At 33.4% G+C, this 26423-nt stretch overlaps 2 protein-coding genes across 5 annotated transcripts; both read left to right on the top strand.

Annotated features, from left to right (window-relative positions):
* The first annotated feature begins 1145 nt into the window (after positions 1-1145).
* OWL1 (DNAJ heat shock N-terminal domain-containing protein) lies at positions 1146-15102 on the top strand. The gene is made up of 13 exons (XM_011071822.3): positions 1146-1520; positions 4901-5187; positions 5688-5885; positions 5972-6086; positions 6357-6443; positions 8056-8144; positions 9420-9504; positions 9897-9950; positions 10515-10595; positions 11195-11272; positions 12792-13031; positions 14558-14665; positions 14739-15102. The coding sequence occupies exons 1-13, from the start codon at positions 1377-1379 to the stop codon at positions 14793-14795; spliced, it is 1623 nt and encodes a 540-aa protein (XP_011070124.1). The 5' UTR covers positions 1146-1376; the 3' UTR covers positions 14796-15102.
* A 5244-nt stretch (positions 15103-20346) lies between these two features.
* Positions 20347-25571, top strand: HINT4 (histidine triad nucleotide-binding 4). Of its 4 annotated transcripts, XM_088877756.1 has the most exons (8): positions 22828-23191; positions 23353-23399; positions 24128-24204; positions 24291-24357; positions 24495-24572; positions 24700-24781; positions 24909-24988; positions 25306-25571. In XM_088877756.1, the coding sequence occupies exons 1-8, from the start codon at positions 23114-23116 to the stop codon at positions 25334-25336; spliced, it is 540 nt and encodes a 179-aa protein (XP_088733882.1). In that variant the 5' UTR covers positions 22828-23113; the 3' UTR covers positions 25337-25571. The 4 variants fall into 4 exon arrangements, with proteins under 4 accessions (XP_088733883.1, XP_088733882.1, XP_088733885.1 ...); XM_088877757.1 differs by lacking the exon at positions 24128-24204 and having other exon boundaries at positions 20347-23191; positions 24295-24357; XM_088877759.1 differs by lacking the exon at positions 25306-25571 and having other exon boundaries at positions 22856-23191; positions 24700-24811; positions 24909-25202.
* The last annotated feature ends 852 nt before the right edge of the window (positions 25572-26423 follow it).

Raw genomic sequence — 26423 nt, 5'->3', positions numbered from 1 at the left:
GTATACTTAATTTGTTTTTGGGCTTAATTAATTCAAATGGGTTGGATTAATTTGTAAAGAAATTAATTTGATTAAGTTGGACATTCCTAATTAGATTAAATAAAGACCAGAAGGAGAAGAACAAAATTGATGAATTGGTTTAATGAATAATTGAACAAATGAACTAAGGAATTCATTGGGCTAGTTCAGGTAGAATTGACCCATTAATAATTAAAGGAAGATAAGAGGAGTGTGGGATCAAGATGATAGTGGGGTAGGCCTGGCTCGAACTAGGATCAGATTGAACTAATAAAAAATTGACTCATTCGACTCAGGCCCAATTGTGATCAGGCAGGTGAACTGGCACAATTGGACCAATTTATTTAATAATATATGACATATAATTAATATTTTATTTTTTTTAAGTTAATTATACTAGCAGATTTCATTAATATTTTAAAACTCTAAAACTTTTATCTTTATTGTTTTACTTCTAAATTTTTAATTCATTAATACTCTTTATTTATTTTTTTCAAAATTTATTTTAATTTTTTTTGACTTTTTATTATCTAAAGTTATTATTATAAGCTTGTTAGTAAAATAATTGTTTAAGTTACGTTGTTTTAACAGCCCTTTTTTCTAATTATAAATTTTTGTTTACTTTTATTTATTATTTATTTATCTTATAAAATAATCATAATTTAATGTAATTATTCAAAAGATATCTCAATTTTATAAAATATAAAAATAAAATAAGTCTGGTTGGGTTGGTCTTGAGCATGGCCTCAACCAGGCTGGTCCTGGACCCAATTGGGGCTCATTTAAAGACCTAGGATCACCTTCACACATTAATGTGTGTGGGGAAGTATATCTTTATTGTTATAAAGATAGTTTAGTCGAAAAAAATTATTACTTGCAATAAGTCAGTAATAAATCAACCGAGTGTAAGTATCATTTCTTCCATTCATCTTATTTTATTATCAGTAAGTTTCGTGAACTTTGACTTGTGGAGAGATTTATGTGTTATATGAAAGCAAAGCTAAGGGTGTTAGATGTAATTTTTCAAATTATAAGGAATTTACGTATAATTTTATCAAATTTTAAGAGATATGAGTGTAATTATTATTATTATTGTTTTTAATTTAAGTGGGTTTTGTGTGTTCTTGCAATGTCAACACGAAAGCAGCTGGGGTTTAGCCCGAATGAAATTACTCCACGCCCATGAAAGGTAACAGAACTGCGTTTTCCTTACGACGAATTATCTGTCGGCCTCAAAAACAAGAAAACATTGAAAATCATTGGACTTGTTTTCTTATTTGACTTTTTTTGTTTTCTCTTTCTGCTAAAACCCCTAAACCCCTTTTTCCTAAATCTCTGTTTCCTGAGCTACTGAGCAAATGAATGGGAAAAACGGTGAACCCAATAGCAAAGACCTATATGCTCTGCTTCACGTGTCGCCGGAAGCGTCTGATGAAGAAATCAGAAAGGCGTATCGCCAATGGGCTCAAGTCTACCATCCGGATAAATACCAATCTCCGCAAGTACAAATTTCTTAATTCCCCACATTTTTTCTTCCCGACGAGTTTAATTCTTTTATAATAATTTACTATTCTGCTATGTTCAACTTTTATGTTTTTGGCTGTGGTTTTGTTTTCATCTTCCTAAATCTTGGCTGTTATGTTATATTAGTTCAGTTGTTTTGTTGTCTGAATTGTGTGCTTTGAATGTGCGCTTTTTCTTCCGAATTTGATTATTTGTGTTGTAGTTTTGAATAATTTCTATATTGTGGCTGTGTGTTTTTCTTTTTCTAAGTTTTTAGGGGTGAGGTTGGGGATGGGTATCATGTTTTTCTTTTTTATGCTAATGCTGCATCTACTTTAGGTTGATAAGTAGGTTGGGTTTTATTCTATTTAGTTAGTTGAAATTCATTGTGAGGAATTTAACTTAAGTTGTTCTTGGTGTTGGATAGTTTGAAATTTTTGATGTCTAGTCTATGCTTCAATAGGGCAAATTGTAGTTGGTAGGCAAACATATCATGAGGCCAAGGCGAAAGAAGAGGTTCACAAATTTTAAACTGAGGCAAAAGTTTGCACGATTTGTTATATATCATAAGCATCCATGTGATGATTCTCATGAATTTCAGCACTTAAACCACCAATTAGTGTCAGCACTAAGTTACAAACAATTGCTTGATTTCAGCATAAGTAGTAAGTACAGCATATTTCTGGAACTTTTCAGCAAGTTAATAATTAATAGTATTTCACACACTTCCAGAACTTAATTGTAGAGAAGGGAACTGAAAGTTTCACACTTAAAGATTGAGCTCATCAGTGACCTTTTACATGGTGTCCAGAGAAACCTGCTTTGAACATGACGTTCATGCCCAAGGCAATGAAGTTGGCAGGCATTACTGTGATCTTGAATTTCTATATGGCTTAAAAGAATCCTCCTTGCATTGGCTCTTTTCTGGGTGGAATAGAAGGAGGACTGGAAATGCAATTGAATAGACTTACCTTTATTCTGCTGTCGATCGTCATTCCCTATCTCCTAACCTTAGACCTTGTAGGACTTGAGTAGGGGGACCTCTGATATCCCCAGTTAAGGATACTGCTCAAGGTTGACTGGATTGCCATACCAATTGATGGATAGGAGCCTACTCTAACTCAGAGCAGCTTCTCTAGTGAATTGCATAGGAAGGATCACGAATGCGATCATATCACCTGCCATTGGTTAGGTTGGATTTCTTTGCTCTATTGCTGAATATTTCAATAAATTAAGTAGATTTGTTTTGCTTATTTTGAAATGTTCTAGAATTATTCTTAGCCTAAAACATAAATAAGTAAAGAAATAAAGAAAAAAAGAGAAGGCTGGAAGAATCATCTCTCTAGTCCTTGTGGCATTTCTAGTGCTGAAAATAAATATAAGAACAACAAACAAATTAGAACCAGAGCATGAGTAGAATAGAAAAGGAAGAACAAGCAAGTAGAAGGAAGGGAAGAGTGAAAAAGTAGAGGAATAAGAGAGAGAACAAAAACCAGTAACAAGGGCTGCACTTTTTAACAGGGTGACCTTGACCCCTAAAGGAATGTGAAAAGGATGCAGCCAAGGTACCTTCATTATTAAAGCTTGTCCCAGGAAAGGCTGCCTGGCTGATGCCTTTAATAACCACAAACTCAGTTAGTGAAGTGGCATAAGTTATTCCAAGACTTGTACAGTCATGACTAAGTCATGTCTTGTAATTAATAAGCTCCAACAAATGTGACTGGATTTGGTTGTGGAAAGAAAAACGAATGTTTGATTGCCTGACTAATAAATGTGTTATCAATTATCATAAAAAGTTAACACCACAGTAGATGGTACATAATATATTGATGTTTCAACAGCATTTGGACCTCTTTATTTGAATGCATAAAAATCTCTTGATTAAATGAAAAAAAAAAGGGAGAAGAAAAGACTTCAGATACTTTTTTGCTTTTTGTGATGCTGAGCACAATAAATTCTCTATTTTGTTTCTAACTGATTTCTGAGTTAGTGTCTGTCTGCTAAGTAGTGGAGTTGGTCAATCTTGAATAACCACTAGGCCTATGGAATGATCAAATGGCCTCAAATGTATAGATGAGGAGGCAGTAGTTCATTAAAAATGAAATTTTTTCTGCTAATAGAAGATACTCTTTGTATTTACCAACCTCCCAATTGTAGTCCATCTATTTATTACTATTGATGAAACTTCCGTAGTTGTTGAATGGTTGACCTATAACATTCTTCTTACTTCATTATGTGGCTTTTGATATTAAAAAATCAGTTATATCCAACAAGATCGGTAAATATTCTGCTTTTTCGAGTGTGGATTAAAAATAAACATGATTTTAGATGAATGTGAAGCTAGAATTTTATTATTGAATGCTGTGTGTGTTAGAAGTTTATTATCAATTCCTGTGTTTCAACCAGTCCTTATCTTGTTAGATGAAGGTGGGCTATCTGCATCATCTAAGTGAAGTACAGAAACCCATGCTTTTGAATTTTGAAATATTAACAATCCCAAAATATGCGTCAATCGGTAACTTTAGTATGTAAATAAACAAAAGTTAAAATTAACAAATATGATATAGTTTGTTTCTTTCCTTATGCTTACAGATATTCCTATAAACCGCCAAGGGTTGGACTTGGGACATAGAGAAAAGATATGGTGTAGAAAAGTCCATATTAGTTGCATATACGAAAAATCAGGCAGCTAGGATCTTGATCTAGATAAAACAACATTGACAATCTGACCAAACCACTTTTGGACATCGTATGTTAATAACAATGCAAAGGTTATACGCCTTATTGAAGACAGTGCCTTAATATAAAAGATCTCTGAGTCTATACCGCACCGCCACCGCCACCGCCACCGCCACCGCCTCATTCGTCCTTAATCATTATGTCTTAAACCACCTAAAAGGATCCCACAATGTCGGGAATGGTGATCTCAGGTCTTGGTCACTGATTACCACAACAGACACAGGACATTATTTCTTGAATTTGTTTGATCATTAAGTTTTACCTATGTGGAGTCAATATAAAAAATTGCTAGATGTTGGTCTGACATCAAAATGCCCAGTATGTTATCCTGGGCAGATGCAGGTTGTTTTTGGTTTAAAGCCGCACAACGGTTGTGCTCTTGCAATTTGACTAATTATCTGACTCATGGTTTCCCCAGTAGTTCTACCAGTACTATGCTCAAGCAAGAGCTCTTCTATTGCTGTCTCCTGTGCATGCTTACTGAATAATTTGTTTTATTTCATGGATTGTCATATTGTTTCCTAAAAATATTTCATGTTTCACAGACTCTTTTTTAGCTTTGATTTATGAGGAGGTTCTGTTTAAGGGATGGTTACACTGTATGAGTTGCATAAGACTTTATATTTTGCTTAACTTTCAGATGAAGGAAATTGCTACAGAGAACTTTCAACGAGTGTGTGAGGCTTATGAGATTTTAACAGATGAAAACAAAAGGATGATATATGATATCTATGGTATGGAGGGACTAACTTCTGGTCTGGAGCTTGGCCCTAAACTGAACAGAGTTGAAGAGATAAAGGAAGAACTTGAGAGATTGCGACGCCAGAAAGAACAAGAAAAAGATTCAGCTCATGTACAACCTTCTGGTTCAATTTTGGCAAATTTGTCATTACCCGATTTTTTAGATGGTGATGGCATTATGAGAGGGTAAGCCCTTTCTTGACTGAGTCATTTCAGGCTGTCAAATTGATCTATCGATATGTCTTGCATGAACTGTTATATGTATAGATAACAAATGTACTCTACGAGGACACGACTCAAAGCTTTCGCCATATGAAGTTTTATGATTCTTCATCTGATGAAATCCTTGTGTAAATAATGAGTGATTGATTTCTCTCACTAAGGGCTCAGTCTGACTCATATTTGGATATGTAGCCCGACTTCTTCTGCCTCTTAGTCCTTACTGTATCTTGTAACTTATATGCTTTTAATCCTTGGTCATGATATCCGAAATCTTAAGAAGTTGCAGTATTTTGTCAATTTCTTTATCTTGTAAATTTTTTCTTTAAAATTAAATATGAAATCACCCTTATGTTTGATATCACGTTGGTCGTAGGTCACAATAGCATAGGGACTAAACATGGCAGCTTTACACTCTTTTTTCTCTTTGCCTCAACCTTTTCATTACCGCTCACGGTGAATGTCAGGATGGGTATGGCGAGTGAGGTTCAATCTAAAATATCAAAACGGACTTCTCTTGCTATTGGAGGGAATCTGGCTGTTAATGCAAACTCTGGTGGCGGTGCGGCAACTGCAATCCTTAGGCATCATGTATCTCAGGTTTCTTCTGTAGAATTCATGGGCTCTATTGGCTTGCAGTCATTATTAGGAGTACAAACTTCTCGGTAGGATGTTGGACTTGCTCAAATTAGATAATTTTCTCCAGTTCAACTTGTATACCTTCAGTCACTTGTTTTATGTTCTGCTTCAGCCAATTGTCTGCCCACTCTACTGCTGTAATGGGCCTTACCATGTCTTTGAGAGATGGATGGATTAATCTTTCAAACACCTGGACCCGTCAGCTCTCAGATACAACAGATGGAAATGTAAAACTTTTCTTTAAGAATTTTGTTCTTTCCTGAATGTGTAAATGACTATTGTTGTAGGAGCTTTTACATTTATGTACTTTCTTAAACATGTTATCAATCAGACTCATGACAGTGAATTGCATAGTTGGAATCAGCATTCCTTTTTTGTGTAGCTTTGTGCAGCATCAAATGGATTTGTGAAATCATGTGGAAACTAATTTGAGTTCAATGTATAAAATGTCTCTTTCTCTTTCTGTCTTATGAATAATTGTGTTCTTCACCTTTCAGATACAACTTTCTTTAGGCCCAGAGTCATCTATAGGTGTTGGCTGGAGAAAGAAAGAGAAAAAAATGTCTGCTGCAGGAGAGGTTAAGGTAGCTTCATTGGTACTTGAATTTATTTTTGGTTCTACTGGAGTTTATTTATTTGTTTAACTAATGTGCATCTCTTCTTCAATACAAATTGGGGTTATTTGCATTCATCTTCTGGATTCAAAGTTTTGGCTTCCTCTGCATTATTTGGTCAAAATATTTAAACAAAATTTATTTGAAGACCAAGTACCTTTAACCACTTTCTTTTGGGAAAAGGCAAACCTTCCAAAATACTTACTTGGAAATATTTCTGATACCTTGAATCTTTTCGAAGGAAAAAACAAGCGGCCAAAATTTCAATTTTAAGTGGAATGAGGACTAACCTTGCTTTTTATGCATTAAAAAGTGATCATGATTCATAATTATAAATGGTTCTCAAGTTTCCAAAATTGAAATGTCAGACCTATAATTACAGAGGGCATACTTAATATTCAGGTGATAAATCCTAAAAGAAATCAAATTGAGTTATTTTCAGAAGCATCATTTTTCTATAGGTAAACAATAATTGCCTAATATAGATTCTACAATATTGAACTTCATAATCTAGATTTTGGTTTGAGAATTTTTCTAGGAATTGCATTTTAAGCCCTTCTTTACTGTTTTATGTATTTATTTTAACATATATAAGTTAATTTGCACTCTTATTCTTTACTCAATATGGTTTGAAATCCATTTTAATGCTTTACTTATCTAAAAGAACGCTAAATGTAACAAGCTAAGTCATTAATTATTATTACGCAGTGCCTTCTCAAACTAAAATTAATACACTCTGTAGTTGTTGAAGAGGGTAAATTTAATTTGATCTCATTTTTGTTTTAGGATATTCATTTAGAAACCCTAATGCTTCTTAGAGGTGGTTCGCATACAAAAAAGTCAAACAATAATATTTATATTGTTGAAGATGGCCATAAATTATATCTTTGTCCTCTTATTTCTTGTTTAAGACTCTAAAGTACTTTATTATGCGTTTAATAAGATACTTCATGTATAATTTAAGGTAGTTTTAAAGTTTGAATTTTGGGTTCTCACTTCTTATATTTCCATTTTGTAACAATGAATATCAATTAATTCTTTTTGAAAAATTAGGGGTTACATGTTTGTTAGATCAGGGGCTTTTGGGTCTTTCGACACAAGTGCTCTTTAGACTCTACCTAAAATATTAGAGCAGAGATCTTGCGAAAAATCTAGATTTTATACCCAAAACCACAATGTCTGATGCAAATAACCCAAAAAGTTTGTGTTAGTGATTTGTAAAGTTGTTGCGGCAGCATGAGGGAACACATTGACTATTTACTGGAGTTTCTACAGTATTTTTTCTAAAGCCCATGCTCCTTGTTCTCATGTAATGTTCCATTGAAATAATGAAATTGTCTGTTAAATAAGTTACCAATCAGTGATGATGCTAAGTGTTTTGAGTTTGAGCTCATTAGACGTTTTGCTTGAAAATTGTTTATCATTTGTGTGCATCTTTTGCTTCAACATTATTGAAGATGCTTCCTGCGCCTACCCATTTTTGTTTATTGGCCCTTATCTTCAATGCAGATCATATGAATGACGGGTATATGTTGTCTATTCTAATTGTAGTATCTGATTGTCCATGCGCTCTCTATTGTAGATTGGCACAAGCTCATTTGGAGCTACCGCTCATTACACTCATTCCTTTTCCTCTAAATCACATGGACGTATTGCCGGAACAATTGGAAGGTGTCTTTTCTTGTCTCCATGTTTTGCGGACAAACTACATTTTTTTTGGTGATTTGTGTAATTGCTAACCTAGAATGTACAACAACTAGTTCCACATCCTATGACTGAACTACCAGGGTTAATACATTAGAATGTAGTGTAGTATTGAATTATGTTACATCATCCGAGCAGTAAGCCTTTTGCTTTTGATAAAGTCGATGGCCATCAATTAATATAAGTGACTGGGGATCAGCTTTGTGTGACTGCATTATTTCCCTACACTTAGTTGTCTAGATATTTTCAGAAAGGCTTATACCACATTATGCCCCAATGCAATGTTAACAACCCTGCAGTAATGTTTTTGAGATTAGTTTAAGTAGGAATATCCTTTTAAACAAAATACACATGCTAAAATTGAGAAGAGAACTACAGAAAGTATATCTCCTTCATTTTGTGCATAAGTGGTTGAATTCACTTCTAGTCAAGATATATTAGGATTCACTACATAGAGGATTATTAGCAATGCCCTTAATGTTATCAAATTCCCTTTGAGGTTAAATAGAATTTCAATTTGGTAGTGGTCATCCTTGTAGAATTTCGTATAAAAATGTTATGTACAAGCAAAAGTAAATGGCAAGTTTATTAACCAGTTGAAGTTATCCTGATGTAGCTTTCTATCTATTAATTGTCGTAAGGTGCTTACTGGCCTATTTATCACCACCAAAAGAATGTATGTAGGCAAAATAATAGATTTGACATGTTCTTCTTCTGTAGTTACACCAGACATAAAGAAAAAATCCCATGAAGAGATCTAAGTGAGGCCCATTATGAATCGTACTTTGTCCGATTTTCTCTTATTTGTGGGAGTAAAAAGGCAAGAGTCCTCAAAATATTTCATCCTGTACATAAAGCCTTGTAAAAACTTATATCTACTTGAAAATCTGGAGAGAAATTGTTTAATGTCCTTTTCTTTTCCCTCAGCACTGATTCTAGCTTGAAAGTTGCTGCTAAGTGGAAAGTCCAACAATCCCCTTAACCCCTGGCCCCCAAGTTATTGAACTTTTGCAGTCTTTTGGGGTCAATTGCATCGTATGGAACTGAAACCCTTCACATATTAGTGGTCCAGTAAGCCCAAAGCCTTAGTAGTTATCACATTTTTTCAAGATGAAAGGCTTCTTGCATTTTTATGTAATAAAAGGATGTTATTTTAGATGCTTATTTGGCAGCAATTCTCTGCTTAAATGTGGAAGGTTTTCTGTCTAAATCAGACTTGTGACGTGATCTACATTATTGCAGTGGTTCACTTGCACTTGAGATTGGAGGTGGAAGAAAGATATCTAAGTTTAGTACTGTTCGGATGATGTATTCCATTGGAATTCAGGTATGCAAATGTATATATAGCACACAAGATTTTCAGTTATCTGTGTTGTGTGTTCATGCTAAACTTCAGCCACAGAAGTCACAGTTTCTTTTTTTCTAAAAAAAAGCATGAGCAACTCTTTGGATCTTGACCAGGAAGATGTTAGAGAAGTATAAAGGTGTGTTTGTGTGAGTAAAATTTTGCTATATCTTTGTATTAATTTCCTCCAAATTTATCAGTGTTTCTACTAAAACTCTGACCAACTCTACGGATTTGACTCGGGAGATGTTGAAAAAGTATGCAGAAGTCCTTTGGCGGCTAAAGTCTTGCTTTATCCTTGTGTTTATATCCTTATGTTAATTTTTTTGAGCAGGCTTTGTGTAATCACTTACTCTTATCTTTATCACTGATAGGGATTGATTTGGAAATTTGAATTGAATCGCGGGGGGCAAAAGTTGGTTGTTCCTGTAAGTGCGTTCTCAAACACATTACAGGATATTATTAGTGACTCAAATCCATATATTATTACCAAATGTATTTGTCTGTTAATGAGATAGTCAGGCGTCATGCAATCAATCTTGTTATAATCCAATTCTTTTGGTAGCTGATTTGTAATTTGTTAGACATGTTGATAATTTCTAGCACAGGTACTAATTTGTGCATTTAATTAGTGAAGGCAGCATATTAGAAGGATTCCAGGTATTAGAAAAGTAAGAAAATTTGGTAAAAACTCGCTATTTTTTCTACATACCACTGCTGCGTGGCTTAGTCAAACATTTTGCATGGACCTTTCTGCAGAAAGAAATGGATATATGAAAAAAGCATATACAACTAATTCATCAGATACAATGTGTTTTTATTTCTTTTATCCGATCAATTAGTCAGACATAATTGAACTTGTATTCCGGCTTGGACTATGAACAACCATGATGCAATAATTCTCGTAGAAGCATGTGAACAGTGTGAGCTACAACTTTGTTATATCATCCTGTATCCTTTTGTAATGTACTTATAAATGATATTACTTGCAGATATTGCTGTCTAATCATCTGAATCCAGTTTTCGCAACTGGGGCATTCATTATTCCACTGTCACTTTATTTTACTCTCAAGGTTTGCTTTCTAGTCTGTGTAACAATTTGTTAGTTGAACTGGAATTCTATTAGAATTAGAGCACTTACTTTTGCTTATTGTCTCACCTATTGGCTATTGAATACAATGGTTAACTGGAAGTCCAGAGTCCAGATAGTTACTTAAACATGGCAGATCTCCCTGCAAGTGGTTTGATTGATATCCCATGCTTTAAACTTGCCTTTGCAATATTTATGTTGTAATTGGCATGCAAATGGTAAGGACAACTTGAAATGGATTTTATTTACTAAGAAGACCATTAGAGTGCGCTCTCTTAGTGTTATGTCATGCCTTCAGCAAATTGGGTGTTTGCAATCTGGAGACGCTAAAAATTGGCAGATTAATTTTTGGAATTGCGTCATTGTCCATACTGGAAAAGATCAAATAACTACGTGGATGTGTTTCTTGGTATTATAATAATGACTAGCTGATGCTAGCTGCTTCATTAATTTTCTTATCGTAACTGTTTAGTTTTAGGACTGATTGCCTTGATCACTTGTTGTATGGGACTTCTGTATTGGTTATATTAGCATAGGTGGATTTTCTGAATGCTTGTTGTTTCCATTTTTTTTTATTTTCAGAAACTTGTTCTCAAACCTTATTATCTTAGACGGGAAAAGCAAAAGGGTTTGGAGAACTTTGAAAAGATTCAAATCCAGGTACTCTATTCCGGTTTTACTTCCTTTTCTATTTGTTCACTGTTATGGTGCTTTAACCTGACTGACCTTGCTGTCCTTTTTCTTTTGAATTCTTTCAATTTTGTCTGCTGATAATCTGCTTGGAGTTAGATTTTAAATTCTATGGCAAGTAGCATGTTCGCAAAAGGTTGCGTTTGCATGCTCTTCTATGAGCTTTCATATTTTTTTTCCCACAACGATACCCTTTTTGTTTTTCCAATTTTTTAAGATCATTCATTTGTTGGTTATTGTGTATATGATGGCAAATTCCCTTCTTGCACGTACCCTATCTTATGTTAATCAGTTCTATGTGTTATTTGTAGATGCTTTGTGCAATAAAGTAAGGAATTTTGGTAATAGAACCATTTTTCTGATCATGCTCCTCCCAAATGTAAAAACTGTTCTATATCACTTTTCAGAATTTTAATCTTTTAGGTTTTCTTCATCAGGGGTTGTGATGCTCAAGACAACTCCCTTTCTTAGTGAAGAAGTGTGCTGAAAGTAACAAAAGTGAAATACAAAGAACCCTAATAACCCCCAACACAACCCTCCGCGTGCGCCCCTTCTTGAGATAAATAAATAAATATATAATGAATAAAGTAAAATAAAAAGGACAAGAAGAATCCACTGTATTTTTATGAGACATTACTAGCCGAATCTATTAAGCAGAGTACTAGTCATGCAAGAGAAGAGTAGCTCAAGTCTGAAGCTGGATTCTTGGATGTCACTAAAGGTACGCAGGCTTCGTATTAATGAACCACCATTTCTTATTAGATGATAATGAACCAGCATTTTTGTTACTAGATGATATGTCAAGCTTCAGTTGATTGAAATCATTTAAGTTATGGTCTCACGTACAGATGCAAAAACTGGTCACTTATTGTGTCACAGAGATCCTTAACGAAGTTTGGTAGAATTTTTGTTCTGTTATTATCCAACTACAACATTTAGGTGCACCACTTTTTCCTTTACCAAAATACTCCAGTGGTCTTACTCAAATGCATGCTCCTTGGTGTCTCTGGTGTCTCACACATGACTGCCTGCAAAATTGTCTCTTGTGCTTTCTCAGTTTCATTTTTGTCTTTGGATAACTATAAAGAGGTCTTGAGATTCTGTTTTCTAGAGTCCAAAGATCATATAAGTTTGGTACACGACATTGTAAATGACTGAATTTTGTATTACTACTCTCAAGCTTGGTATTGTTGTTGCTGGGGTACATCCGCCATCGTCATTGTTGTGTACTGAGCACTTGGCAGAATCTGGTGTTATTTTAATTTGTGCCCAAGATGATACACATATATTGGTCTAACACCTTAAAGATTTAATGCTGCTGGAGTAGTCATGCTAACATAATTCTTTTGCTGCTTCTTAGCTGAGAAGTCATCTTTATGTACATTGGACAATTCTCACTTTACAACCTAGAGAAAGGCACCTGTATCTTTCTCCTTCCCTCCTCTCAAATCCAAGCCGTCTTCTGTAACCTCAATGTTTTTGTCCTCAGGTTCAAGAGGCAAGGGCTGCAGCTAAGAAAGCTCAACAGCTATTGCAGAATGTTTCCAACAGGAAAAGAAATAAGCAATTAGAAATTGGTGGTTTGGTTGTTGTTAAGGCGGTTTATGGAAATCACAAAGCTCTGGTGAACAGACATAAATCTGAAGAAATGGAAGATGAAGTGGCATCACAAATCATCGATGTCACATTACCTCTAAATTTTCTTGTTAATGATTCTGGGCAGCTCAAGGTTTGCTTCTTGCTTAAATAAATTTTTGCGGCATTTTGCATGTGAATGATTATAACATAGGCTTGATGACAATTTTTGTCCAATGTGACTCTGCTACCCAAAAAGTATAGGGATAGTTACACTCTTTAGTCTTCTTCCATGAGGTTTTGTATAATTATACATAGACCCCTATGGTGCGGAAAATTATATCTAGTACCCTGAGGTATGCTTTAAGACCCTTTGTTAGTTAAAATTCACTGAATTACTGATATTAACCAAAAATGCGAAAAAGAAAATCTATATTTACTCTCGATTGACTTATTTCTGATTTATTGCTATCTAATAAATTATTTTATGATCAAATTATCCTTATACATCATCTTCACACATTAATGCATGCAAGGAGGTATATTTTTGGCGTTATAAGGCTAGTTTAGTCACGGAAAAAATTATTTGATCTGTAATAAGTCAATCCAAAGTAAGTATCGATTTTCATTCATTTTTTTTTTATTAATATCAATCAGTGAATTTTGACTAACGCAGGGACCTCTTTGTATAGAAGCAAACCCCAGGAGTACTAGATGTAATTTTTGAAACCACAGGAGGTCGTAGTGTAATTATCCCAAAAATATAAGAGCATGACCTATTATAGTTCTTTTTCATCAAAACCTGTTATTTGGTATTGCTTTGGCACCAAGGAGGGGAAGATCTTACAAAGAGGAGAGACAAAAATCCCTACCAGCTTAAATTATATTTGATGAATGTCTTCCGAGACATCTGCTCTTTCTCATCTTATTCTGTGTCAAACAAGGAACCTTTCATCATAGAGAGAGATGATGAGGAATAAAGGAAGTATGTTAGAGATATCCACACAGTTTCTGTAAGATATTGGAATCAGATTGTGGAGTATTGACGGGAAGAATTACTTGGCAAGTATCTTGTGATATGGTGGACATGTATTGCAGGATGAGATATTGCATCCTTTCAACCTTTTCAACAATCACATGCATCTGCTGAGATTTAAGGAGTTGAGTAAGTGTTTGGGGGGAGGGGGGATCTTGTGGTTGAACTATGGGATCATAGGAGAGGATTTCATTGAAAGTCTGGGAGAAATTGCTGTAGGAGGTAAATGGAGGTGAGTAAAGACAAACTCAGAAGTCCAGCATAAAAAAAGAGCTAAAATTGCTGTTAAGAGGTGCATGGAGGTCAGCAGAGACAAGAACTCAGAAGCCCGCATGAAAGAAGTGCTAAAACCTTGTAAAATTTCATAAAACCTTACAGAGAAGCGAATAATTTAATTAGCTCCAGCTTGCTGCAATTGTATGTGCTCTTCTTGGGAAAGGCTTTTAAGCATTTCAGGAAAAAAGAGTGAACAGAGAAAGAAATGAAGAAAGAAAAGAAGGTGGCTTCTCATATAGATTTGTTCTTTGTCTGATTGCCTTCATGATAGTTTCGATTTAGTTCTGAATGCAATGATTTCTTTGTGAACCATCACTTAGTTCAGTGTGCTTTGGGGATAGTACTTAGATTTCAATGTATTTATGCAGCTACATGAAGGTGTGAAGAAGTCTGGGATTATGGGCTTTTGTGATCCTTGTCCAGGAGAACCTAAGCAACTATACGTGGAGTATACCTATCGTGGTGCCAGATATGAGGTAGGCCAGTCTACAAAATCGTTTATTTAGTATTCTTAACTACCTGATGCTTAAACATCACTAACTTCAACAGGTCACAGTTGATGATTACGACGAGTTGCTAATACCCCAAGAGAGGCACAGAGTTTAAACACTGGCATGGACGCCGAATGAAACTTCAGATAGTATTTGAGTTCAAACTCAGCATAGTTAAGATTCTTAAGGAATACGGAATTATAGGAAAGATAGCCATTGACCATTTGTCACCTATTTGATATGCTTTCGTGTTTCCTTGCATGTCTCTGAGATACCCTTGGGTTGCTTCTCCCTCAAAATTTTGTTGAGTAACATAATTCCTTTTACTTTTTTTTTTTTTTGTGTAATTCTATTGTTTCCATGTGGGAAAATAAGTTGGTATAATCTAGTTCGTCGGCCATAATTTTATGGCATGCTTTTTATATGAATGCTAATCTCGCCTGTGTTAGTTAGAGCAATGGACTTGCATTAGGATATGGTTCATTTGAACTCAGTATTGGCTGTGTTAAAGTTTTGTTCGAATGGAGAATCATATAATATTTAATTCCATAAGGGCTTGTTTGGTTAATGAGATAGGATTAGGCGTGATGGAATCGGCTGGGATGGGAAATTGAATAATAATTAACCCATCTTCCATTATATATTGTTGGTTTGAGGTATGATGTCTGATATTCCATGTGATAATATAATACGGTGCTTGGTTGAAGGGATTATGAAGTATGATTAAAAGTAAAAAGACTATTAAGGGTATCTTTTTTTGAAGTTATTTTTATTTTTAGGATGAATTACTATGACCTCCTCCGAGGTTTGGCATAAATGCGGATGCCTCCTCATTTTTTTAAAAAATTACAAGTACCTTATTGAGGTTTGTAATTTTTAACCAGAGGCATGAATTGTCCATTTTGCCCTAGTTTTTTATTTTTTTGAAAAATAAATAATTACATTATTGCCCCTATGTGTAAAAGTGTAGGAAACTTCTCCCTCTTCTCTTCTTGATTTGCAGCAAGCCCTATTTTTCTATGAGTGTTCGCTCTAACCAAATCCCTCAAATCTTTTCAAAATTCATTTTTTAAAGCATCATTGCGTTCGCGTTCTTGTATTTTTTAAGTGAAGAAGGTCTTTGAACACTAAAGAAACGAATTTCGACAACTTTCATCGACTAAAAGGTATGCAATGCTTCCCTCACATGCTTTAATCGTTGATTTTTCTTGATTTTGTAGTGATTATATTTCATTCAAGTAGGATTTTGTGTTTGTACAATAAAATTTTTTCCTACATTTTGAAATTGATCCTGATGTCCAATTTCTTTTTTTTTTTTTTTTTAAGTTTTATGGAGATTATTTATGTGTTCTTCAATTCACCAAATAAGCAAATTTCTTGCACCGAAAAATTCTTAATGGAATGTAAGATGTCAAATGTGATGCTGAGATTATGCTTCTTTAACCCATTTTATGAACAGGAGCATCCGTTTGTTTCTTCAACACTTTGTTTTCACTTTATCTTTTTCTGTTTGAAATTTGTAGTTTTGTGAAAGAATTTGCTTTGTGGTTTCTTCGATTTCAATTGTCCAAATGTAGTTTCTACAGATTGCTCATTGTTCATAGTTTTGATTATATATTTGGTTGCAATATAGTTTTTTACATTTTTTTTTTATCGGAATGGGAAAGAAGGTGTATGATATGGGAATAGATTTTAGAGGTAAAAGAAATAAGGAGCTAGAACAAAAATAATGATGAAGAACTGTTATCCCACATTGGTTTATAATAATTGATGGGATGTATTATCCCATAGATCCTTATAAGTAAGACTAGGTACAATTTTAATACCTGGCTCTAATAATGTTAACTAAACATGTTATTATGTATGATAAGCAATCGTATCATGCCTAATCACATGAACCAAACAGACCCTAAGACTATGCTTACTTTGTGGAATTAGGTTAGCCACCCAATTATGCACAATAGAGTGTTTATTTTGTTGGACTTAAACTGAGGAACAAGAGGCCGACTGGGGCTTAAGTCCTGTAGAAGTTGAACAGACCATAGTAGTCGCATAGTTATGATAATTATGAAGCCCACAACACTATAAGGGCATGTTTACTTCAACATATAGGATTAAATGGTTAAATAGTAATTTGTGATTGTATTGATGGTTGCTTGGGCATGCTAGCCGGATCGACCAACAAATGATAGGCCAGAATTAAACGTCAGCAGGATACCCCAATATCCAAAGATATTTGTAAGTTGTGGTTTTGCCATGCCATCTTAAATGGTGTTCTAGATACAATCATATTCACTAATTCCTAAAACTGAAAAGAGGTAATTAAGTGAACCAAACCATGTACAACATAGTATTATCTCTCAAATGCTTCAAGCTTGTACTTCATTAAGTACACATAACCAAACCGTGATTGATCATCAATAGAGATTTTGAAGTAAGAAAATACACTTTGGCCCACAAACATCCGAGTTGATGAAATCCAAAAAATTCTTGGCAAAGCTTGGTATCCATACCTAGGAAGCAATGTTAGCAACCATGTTTAAATTCAACAATTAAAAGAAACTTTCGGTAGTTTGCAAGACGCTTCTTACAGTGCTTCTTTCCAATGGCATTAGTTTTATGACAGTGAAATACTCATCATGACTTTGATTATTTTGGTTTCATTTTCCTCTAAGCCCTTTAGAACTTTCTCCCATGTGTCGTATCCTATATGTCTGTCTCCCATCTTAACTACAACTTTTTATAAAGTGGTGGAAGATCATATGTGTTCTGTTAGAGGCGTTTATTTTCTTTAAGTAACATATTACTTATTGATGTTATCTTAAGGTCTAATTGTAAAGCAACAACTAATGTCTTACACTCCTTGTCTATAGTGATGTTGGCATAACATCTATTACGATATCCCTTTACCTAACAATTTGAATGTCGCACACTTTTCTTTGGTGGGTTCCTCAAACTGAAAAGTTTTAGTGAAAAAAATTCTTTTCAAAATCAAATAGGTTTGTTGAAATGCAAAATTATTTTAAGATTTTTTAAATCAATCAAACTAGTTTTGGACTCAATATTGGTCATACGTGGTTTTTATGCATCAACAGAAAATAAGTATTTATTCATACTGTTAATCGTGAATTTATGATATGCTCTAGGAGTGTGCAATTTTCGGTTCGGTAGTTGATAATTTTTTTTTGAATTTTGGTATTCAATTCGGTTTCGATTATTTGTGTCGGTTAACCGAATCGAACTGAATACCCAGCTTTAATATATATATATTATATTATATTACGAATATATATAAATATAATAAAAAATAATATATAAAAGTTAAATATTTTAACATCTGTATTTATAGCAAAATATAATATTTTATGGTTAGTACCTACTTAATTTATTATAATTGTTGATTAACAAATAATTTATAACTAACAAATTAACTATTTAAAGGGGTCTCCCAGTTTGTCGGCTTCCAAGTGGTTTATGTCAAATACGTTAATGTCGCATTAATCTTAGGCCTATGTTTAATTGATTCCCAGCAATTTATTTTGGGTCCAAATTAATTATTTGGGCCTAATCATTTAATTAACCTCTATTAATCAAGTCCAAGCTCAAACTAATTAATTAGGTATTCTGGGCTTGGGCTTTTGGAAAGAAAACCAAATCTTCTTCTTTCAACTTTTTTATTTAAAAATGCAATTAAAAATTATATACTTTGTTCAAAATTATTTATTTGGACTTTTTTCAAATAATTGTCCTAATTATGAACAGTTGTGGCCACGGACTTCTAGAGAGTACACAACAAAGAAAACTTAGGAGATCACCATCATCTTATGAAGGGCGATAGATCCTTTCTAAGAAGACATCAACCTCCATACACGTTCTAACTACACTGGTACTAGCATTTTTTGTAACCACGTATTTACGCAGCCACATTAGCTAAGACCAAGATACAACCACCCTGTACACAAAACTACTGTGGTTCCTCAAGTCAAAGAACTGAATCTTGTACTATCACAGCCAAGAAATTCTAGTCATGCCGATCATGCCTTATAGATTTCCAAATGACAACTCATGCTTGTCAGTTCAGCGAACTTGATAACTCATTATTAAGCACCCACTACAATAATCATATGAACACATCACTTAGTACAAGTCTCTAAGGAATCATGGCTAATACCGCGTCTCGATTGATTTATTGACTTCTAACATTTTAAATCAAACCATAGAAGTCAACTTCATGATGTCATCCTATGTGTGACCCAACTCTATAGTATCATGATCTAAGGGATTCAACCAAATGCATATAAGTATTGTGTAAAGCATAAGATGAAGATGGTCAAGGAAGAATTCTCAATATTAACATATTATTGAAAAATATTATTTAGATTTAATGACAATGAGCCAACAATTAGCTTGATGATTACCAGTTCTAACAAATTAACCCCATAATTTAAGAGTACCCATTACCATGAGTAGCCATCTAGCAATAGTCCGTGATACTAAAGAATAGGTGAATAATGTGTGAACATGTGAGCCACTCGCACCATGCAATTACGGTCATTCTACTGCCGACTCCGATCAAAGTCTAAGGTATGGAATTTGTTATCAGTTTCCATATTGGATTTCGATATCTATGTAATAGCTCTCCAAGTTATGCTTCTAATTTTATCAACATTGAAAATCTCTTTTCCTATTTGATCAACCGCCATGGTCATGGCTCAAGAAACGTATATTTTAGATTACATAAGAGGTTCGCTATCATCTCATGATAAGTAATAGACCCTATTTTAAGAAAAAAAATACATAAAATGCCCCTATGTTTTAAAAAGTCTGTAAGAAAAACCCTCTTGTTATGAGAATAGGCTAAAAATCCCATTGTGTTTTGTAAAATTCAGTTCAATCGCCCCCTCTCCATTAAAAAATAACCGTTATACTCTTACTTATTATATATTATTTCTTATATTAATGACCTTTGATCAAATACTGATCATTAGATCTAATAAATTAATCTCAACCGTTAGATTTTAAACAAATAAAAGGTCTAGATTCAACACATTGTTTAACTTATATTATATATAAATAATTTAAAATTTTAAAAATATATTATTATTATATATTTAAAAAAAAACTAACTACCCACCCTACCCCCATAGCCCCCCCAACCCCCCACACCCAAGCGGCTAATATTTATTAAAATCGTCGTATCTCCGTAAATTCTTTACCAAATTGAGTGAGGCCGATCTAGTTAGAATCGTCTTGAAGAGACGAGTCTGATGGTGGTAATTTGAGATCGAGATTCGATCGCATGAAGATGAATCGATAGCAAACATGTTCGGAGGTCGTGACTTGAGTCCACTCTCTATGATTGGCGAAAACTCAAATTGAAGATATGAAAATTTTCGTGTTGAAGAGAGGATTCGAATGGTACCATTGATCGTCGAAAATTCGTCCGGACGGTGCCGGAAACTTAGAAAGCGTAAAAGGGGCAAAAATTGCCATTTTTTCTTTTTTCTTTTTTTTTTAATTTTTTAAGTAATTTTAATTATATTAATTAAAATATGTTTTAGTTAATTAAGAATATTTTAAATAATTATAATAATTAAATATTTTGGGTAGTTAATAACAATTATTGTAATTAAATATATATTTTAATTAATTAAAAATAATAGTTAGATTTAATAATTAATAATTATAAAATTATTTGAATTTAAATATAATTTAATTTAATATTTCAATTTAAATTTAATATGACAAAATTTAACTTATTTTTTAAGGTGAGAAATGACAAAAAGAACACACAAAACAAGCCAAAAAGCCCTTTGTATGTTAAATAGATCCATAGAGGGGTATTTTAGTCCAAAGTGTCATTAAATATGAATCTAAACTGCAGAAAATGACTACGAAACGCAGTAGACGCGCGTCTCCTCCTCTTCTCTTTAGTTTCTAACAGAAAGGAGATTTTTTGCTGACTAAAACAAAACAGGAAGGGGGTTTTAGCCTATTCTGAAAATAGGAAGGTGTTTTTTGCATACTTTCTAAAACAAAGGGGGATTTTATGCATTGTCCCCCATTTTACAATCACCAATCTCCATGCATGCGTCAACTATGTGTTAAAATGATTGTATGGTAATCCATGATGAGAACTAGACTATGTTGCACATGATCAAGTCATAGCCGTCCTATATACAAGGTTAGTGCGAAGGCGTTTTAGTCATACAAATTATGCCATACGGGACTTCTATATGACAATTCCTATAAGTCAGTTCAGTGAACTTGACAATCCTTCTCAATTACCCACTAATAAAACTACGACGCTCATCATAAGATGCAACACTTAGAATCCTTCAATTCCCCTACTTGATGGTTCTCAACTTGAAACATTTTAGATCAAATCTCATAAGTTGATTTCATGATTAGCATCATATGCATGGCCCAACTTCCATAGCTTCTATGATTAGGGGCTTCAACCATAAACACATAGATAAAAAATGTGCATTTAAACATGACGATTCTCATTTTGATTAACGTTATATTAAATAAGACTGTTCTCAAAATAAATTATAAGAGACGAACACATTGGTTTGCTGGTCGGGAAGTGGCGAAGGGGGTAAGTTCAGTGGATAGAGAAAGAGAGGGCAGAAGAGGAAACAACAAGTGGTGGAGCTGTGGCAGGAATTCATGGTGGTGCCGGAATCTTCGGCCTCTCCTTAGAAATGGGACAAAGGCGAAACCCTAAGAAAATGGCAAACCATGGGATATTTCTTTAAGTAACTTGCTGTAATCAAATTGATTATTTTGATTTAGTTGTCATAAATAATTCATCTTGAAACATTTGGGATATGCATGGATGTTTGTATTTGACTCTTTCTTGTTAAATTCTTTTTATAGGATGCTCTCTGTCTTGTTTTTCTATGCTCGGATTCTGAAAGTGTGGATGCTTTCTTATGCCAATTCTTTCTTTGTTGCGCAACACGGCCTGACCATCTAAATTTTGTCTCTTTTCCTATGTGTTACACATTGTGGGCGTGTAAGGCAACATTTTCGTATTCTTCAACTCCGTTAGTTTTAACACTTATTTAGACAGTAGGACCATATTTATAAATATTAGGAACCAAAATCATAACATGTGAACATTAGGGACAAAAGCAAATAAGTGTTTACATAGGGACCAAAACTGTATCTTGAAAAATGAACTCCAACCCGATACTTATACATTTGGTTCTTGAAATGAATGGTGAAGATTAATATGAGTGGTGCGGTGAGAAGTTCTCAAAACTCTATCAAAAATATTTTTAAATACTATAAAAGTTTCTAAACTTATACATAGAGCTTTATTAAAACTTCTTTCAACTTTTTATATTTGTCTAAAATCTTCCATCCACAAACTTCCATATACCTTTTAAGATTATTTTGTCTAAAGTTAAATAAACACGTCAACCCTTGTCATGTAAGAAATTTTTTTTTTTTTTTTTTATCCACACAGGCATTAATCACCAGACAAGTAAGCAAGCCCAAAATTTTTGTGATCATATGAGGCGCATGTGAGGGATTCCAGCAAAATTAGGGCTTCTTTACGGAAATTGCCACTTTTTAAAAAAATACAGGCCTAAATCACTATTTTGAAATGGATTTGGACCAAAAGTGCCACCACCTCCAACTTAGTGTACAAAAATTGCATTTTTTTTCCTAGATAATTTATAATAGATATAGAAGAAATAGTTTTAAATTAACTAACCAATCATATGCATTATTTTAGGTCCTTTTTTATAATTTCAATATATAGAAGTAATAATTACACTCCCTTCCTATGAGGTTGGTGTAACTATACGTAGACTCACTATGGTTTGAAAAATTATATTCACATACCAATAAAATTTGCTTTGTTTAGATAATAAGTCCACCCGTTAGTCAAAATTTATTAAATTTAATGATATTAACAAAAAAAATCAGATAAAAATTATTTACTCCCGATCGACTTATGACTAAGTTATTGCAGGTTAAATAATTTTTTTTATAACTAAATTATCCTTATGCATCTTCACATATTAATGCGTATGATGAGAATTATGTTTACCGTTATAAGGGTAAATTAATTACAAAAAGTATATATGACATACAACAAGTTAGTAATAAGTCAATTAAGAATAAATATCAAACTTTCATTTGATTCTTTATTATATACTAAATTTAGTAAATTTTAATTAACGTATATAAATTTTTTATTAGATGTTAGATTAAAGCAAACCTAAAAATGGAGGGATATAATTGTTTAAATCACAAAATATGTATTACTAGACCAAACTTCATTAGGATTGAGTGTTAGAAAGTGTTATTGAATAATCGATTATTCAATCTTATATCTTCGTTGTTCTCTAAAACACCTATCTGTCGGGGAAATCGAGAAATGGGATAATCGGAGCAGTTGTTCAGAGAGTGGCAATGGCGGCGGCTCCTTCATGGTCCTGTATCTTTTGCAGAATCGCCCGCTCTTCCACCTCCACCACTCTCCTTCACCAGGTCCGGATTTTTTATTTTTTTCTCTTTTTGTATTTTCTCTGTTTTCGTTTCCCTTTTTCTTTTCTTGTCGTTCTTAGATATATGCATACACACACATATATATATATGTATATATATTTGTGCACGTGTGAAGTAATAGTGTTCTTTGTTGACTGATGCAGGATGATAGAGTTGTTGCTTTTCAAGATATCAATCCATCTGCATTAAGGTTTACCCAATTCTTTACCCTTGATTTTGTTCGTTTCATTTCATTGGTAATTGTCATTGCAGCTTTTTGAGCAAAATGTGTTTGATTAATTGCTTCACAGTGGAATGAAACTGGATATGATGTTAGTGTTGGGAATTTATCCACCGGTGATGAGTCCAAAGGATAAAAAAACCCTATTCAACTATTACAAAAGAATCGTGGGTTACGAAAACCCTAATATATTACAAGCCATTATATGTAAATTGGTACTAAACTTTAAACTACAATAATAACTTAGAATGAGATGAAGCTCAGTGACTTAAAACAATTTAGAATCCATGTCAAGAACATAGTTGGAGAAAGAGCATACTTTAACAGGTGTTGCAATTCATGTCACTGGAAAAAGTGAAATTGAAGTCATTTGTTTAAGCACTGTAGATAATTTAGAGAGATATTCAGAAAATAGGACTTACTATAATAAATTGTGATGGATCTTTGAGTTTCAAGACAAAGACTTTTGGTAATTGGCCCATTTTATGTCCCTAAATTCTAACATCGGAAATTACGCGTTCACCCACAATATTCTTCTGATGGAAGTTATATTTATCATTTGAAAGGCAAAATTTGCTTGTTTTTTCCTATGATAACATATGAACATTATAATCTGCTATGGGCTAGCGTCAGATCAGTTCTTTTATCTTGTGAAACACTACAGCATACTAGTTTCTTAACAAGCACATTTTGGATAGGCATTACCTTGTGATTCCAAATGAGCACATACCAACAGTCAAAGACCTTCAGAGGAGATCTGAAGACTTTGCATTGGGTAACCGGAATATTCTGTGCTTCTTGTTTGCCTATCATGCAGGCATCCTTGTTTCATAAGTTGAACTAACATTCTTCTCCTTGTAGTCAGTCACATGTTAAATGTGGGTCAAAGTCTATTGCAAAGAGATGCCCCTAATGCTGAGCATCATAGGTATGGTTTTCTAATGCATATAGCTTGGGTCTTCATTCATTTTCTTTTCTCTGAATTGAAATATCTTCAGAAATTCTACCAATATTCTCTTTTTTAGAAGTTTTACGATTCTACCATCACAACTTTCCGTTTAGCAGATTTGGATTCCACCAGCCTCCATTTAACAGCGTCAATCACCTGCATCTTCATTGTTTCGCACTTCCATTTACTCCCAGGTGAGCTCTTTGACATATGATTACTCCATGGGTCTGGATGCCCATGTTCTAGGCTCTCTCTTAATAGTTCCATTTTTTCTCTGATGAACTATCAATCTTAATCTGATGTTAAAAATCTTAAAAACAGATGGAAAGCTATAAAATACTTATCTTTAGGACCATTTGGTGGATTTATTGAAGCTGAGAAGTTGTTGGAGAGGATAAAACCAGTATCTTCCCTCTAACTCTTATTGATTACTGTAAGTCATCAGTTGCTAGTACCCTGGAGTTTACTCCATGATCCATTGCCATGTGCTGCTTATGATTTTTTCCCCTGTGATCCTTGAGTCAATGTAGAAATACCTGTATTCAAGTTACAAGCATCTTGGTATTGAAATGGATGATTACTGCTGTTCAGCTCACCTCACAGTAAATTTGTAAGATTCTTTTGCAACCAACTTCTGGGTGCAACTTCTCCAGTTAATAACGTTATTTGCCAACTCTATGGCAACTTATCGGAATGATCTTTTCTTATGAACCTAATATTACTTCAAATTTAGCGCATGAATTGTAAGAGGGTTAATTCTTATGGAATGATTTCTTAAAGTTGCGTAGTTGTTGATTCATTTCATCATAAATTTTCGCTTCCCAGATCTTGTACGGTTGTACCATGGTTTAGTTAACTGCATGAAAGTGATAAATTCTTCATCTTTTAGGATTCTCTTCTTTCATATAGATTACTTTGATAATGAAGGAAAACGAGCTTGTTGCTCCTTATGCCGTGATGAATGAACTCAAACAGCTCGTGAGCTTCTATATTTAGCTGGGGTGCTCTCTGCTTAGCATGTTAAACGAGTTTGAGCTAACTTGGAGGCTGTGTATGCTCGACTCTTGTGGTTGTGTAGTTTAGCTAAATTATTTTTAAGTCTTCAATGAAACTTTGATTTATAAATTGTAATATTGATTTTTAAATGCTTACTCTTTTTTTATGGTTTAGAAGCTTACTAGTTCGTGTCTGTACATTTTTCTGTAATCTTAGCAAAAGATGGAACAAAGTAAAATGTGAATGTAGAATCAGGCTCAAGCTGATCTTGAACTAATTGGCAAACTTATTTAAATGTAAAACAATTTAAAAATTACAAAAATAGGCATAACCGCCTTGCTTAATAACGTTTGTGACAACTTTCTAGTTTTTTATTTTTTATTTTTTTATAAAAAAATAAAGTAGGCAGTAGAACCGCTATTGAGAGACTGTTCTAATTTTGTTTTTTCTTTTTTTGAATTTTCAAACTTATAAAAATAAAAAGGAAGTTTTAATCTAATATCAACCTTTATGTTAAAATAAAAAATTTTAGTTGTTATTGCACACGATTCTCGTGAGTATAAAAAATTACAATTTGAGATGAAGAGAAAAATTATGGAAAAACACAAAACGTAATGGGTTGAGGATAAAGAAAAAAGTATGTGAAAAAAAAAATATAGGGTAAAGTAAGAAAGAAAAAATAAATTAAATATTGTAAGAAAAAATAAACATGAAGAATGTGAAAGAAAAAAGATTAATTGTAATAGGGTTCATTGAATTATGGAAGTTTGTGAGGGCAAAAGATATGGAGAACATGAGAGAAAAATGGAGTTGTGGGGCGAGAGGAAAAAAAATATAATTGTAAAATAATTATAAATAAATATTAAAATTACTATGTGGGCATTTTTTTAAAAGAATAAAATGAATAAAAGGGTAAAATGGGCCAATCAAAAATTGGTATGATCAAATTTTTTTTTTTTTTTTAATAATATAGATTAAGAAATTTTAATATTTTATGTTTAAAAAATTATACTTTTTTTCAAAGGAATTTTAAGATTACACTTACACTT

The sequence above is a fragment of the Sesamum indicum genome, linkage group LG2 (genome assembly GCF_026168435.1).
Source record: "Sesamum indicum cultivar Baizhima isolate 11 linkage group LG2, ASM2616843v1, whole genome shotgun sequence".
In the NCBI taxonomy this organism is placed as follows: domain Eukaryota; kingdom Viridiplantae; phylum Streptophyta; class Magnoliopsida; order Lamiales; family Pedaliaceae; genus Sesamum; species Sesamum indicum.
The sequence above is the reverse complement of the archived record's forward strand: the minus strand, read 5'-3'. Positions and strand labels throughout refer to the sequence as shown.

What these genes read in the sequence shown, in the direction of transcription:
- OWL1 (XM_011071822.3), top strand. Translation starts at nt 1,377, where the DNA reads ATGAATGGGAAAAACGGTGAACCCAATAGCAAAGACCTATATGCTCTG. An exon ending in TTGAAAAGATTCAAATCCAG is followed by an intron (nt 11,273 to 12,791) that starts GTACTCTATTCC and finishes TTTTGTCCTCAG; the next exon opens with GTTCAAGAGGCAAGGGCTGC. An exon ending in ATCGTGGTGCCAGATATGAG is followed by an intron (nt 14,666 to 14,738) that starts GTAGGCCAGTCT and finishes TAACTTCAACAG; the next exon opens with GTCACAGTTGATGATTACGA.
- HINT4 (XM_088877756.1), top strand. Translation starts at nt 23,114, where the DNA reads ATGGCGGCGGCTCCTTCATGGTCCTGTATCTTTTGCAGAATCGCCCGC. An exon ending in CCACCACTCTCCTTCACCAG is followed by an intron (nt 23,192 to 23,352) that starts GTCCGGATTTTT and finishes TGACTGATGCAG; the next exon opens with GATGATAGAGTTGTTGCTTT. An exon ending in GCTCACCTCACAGTAAATTT is followed by an intron (nt 24,989 to 25,305) that starts GTAAGATTCTTT and finishes TTGATAATGAAG; the next exon opens with GAAAACGAGCTTGTTGCTCC.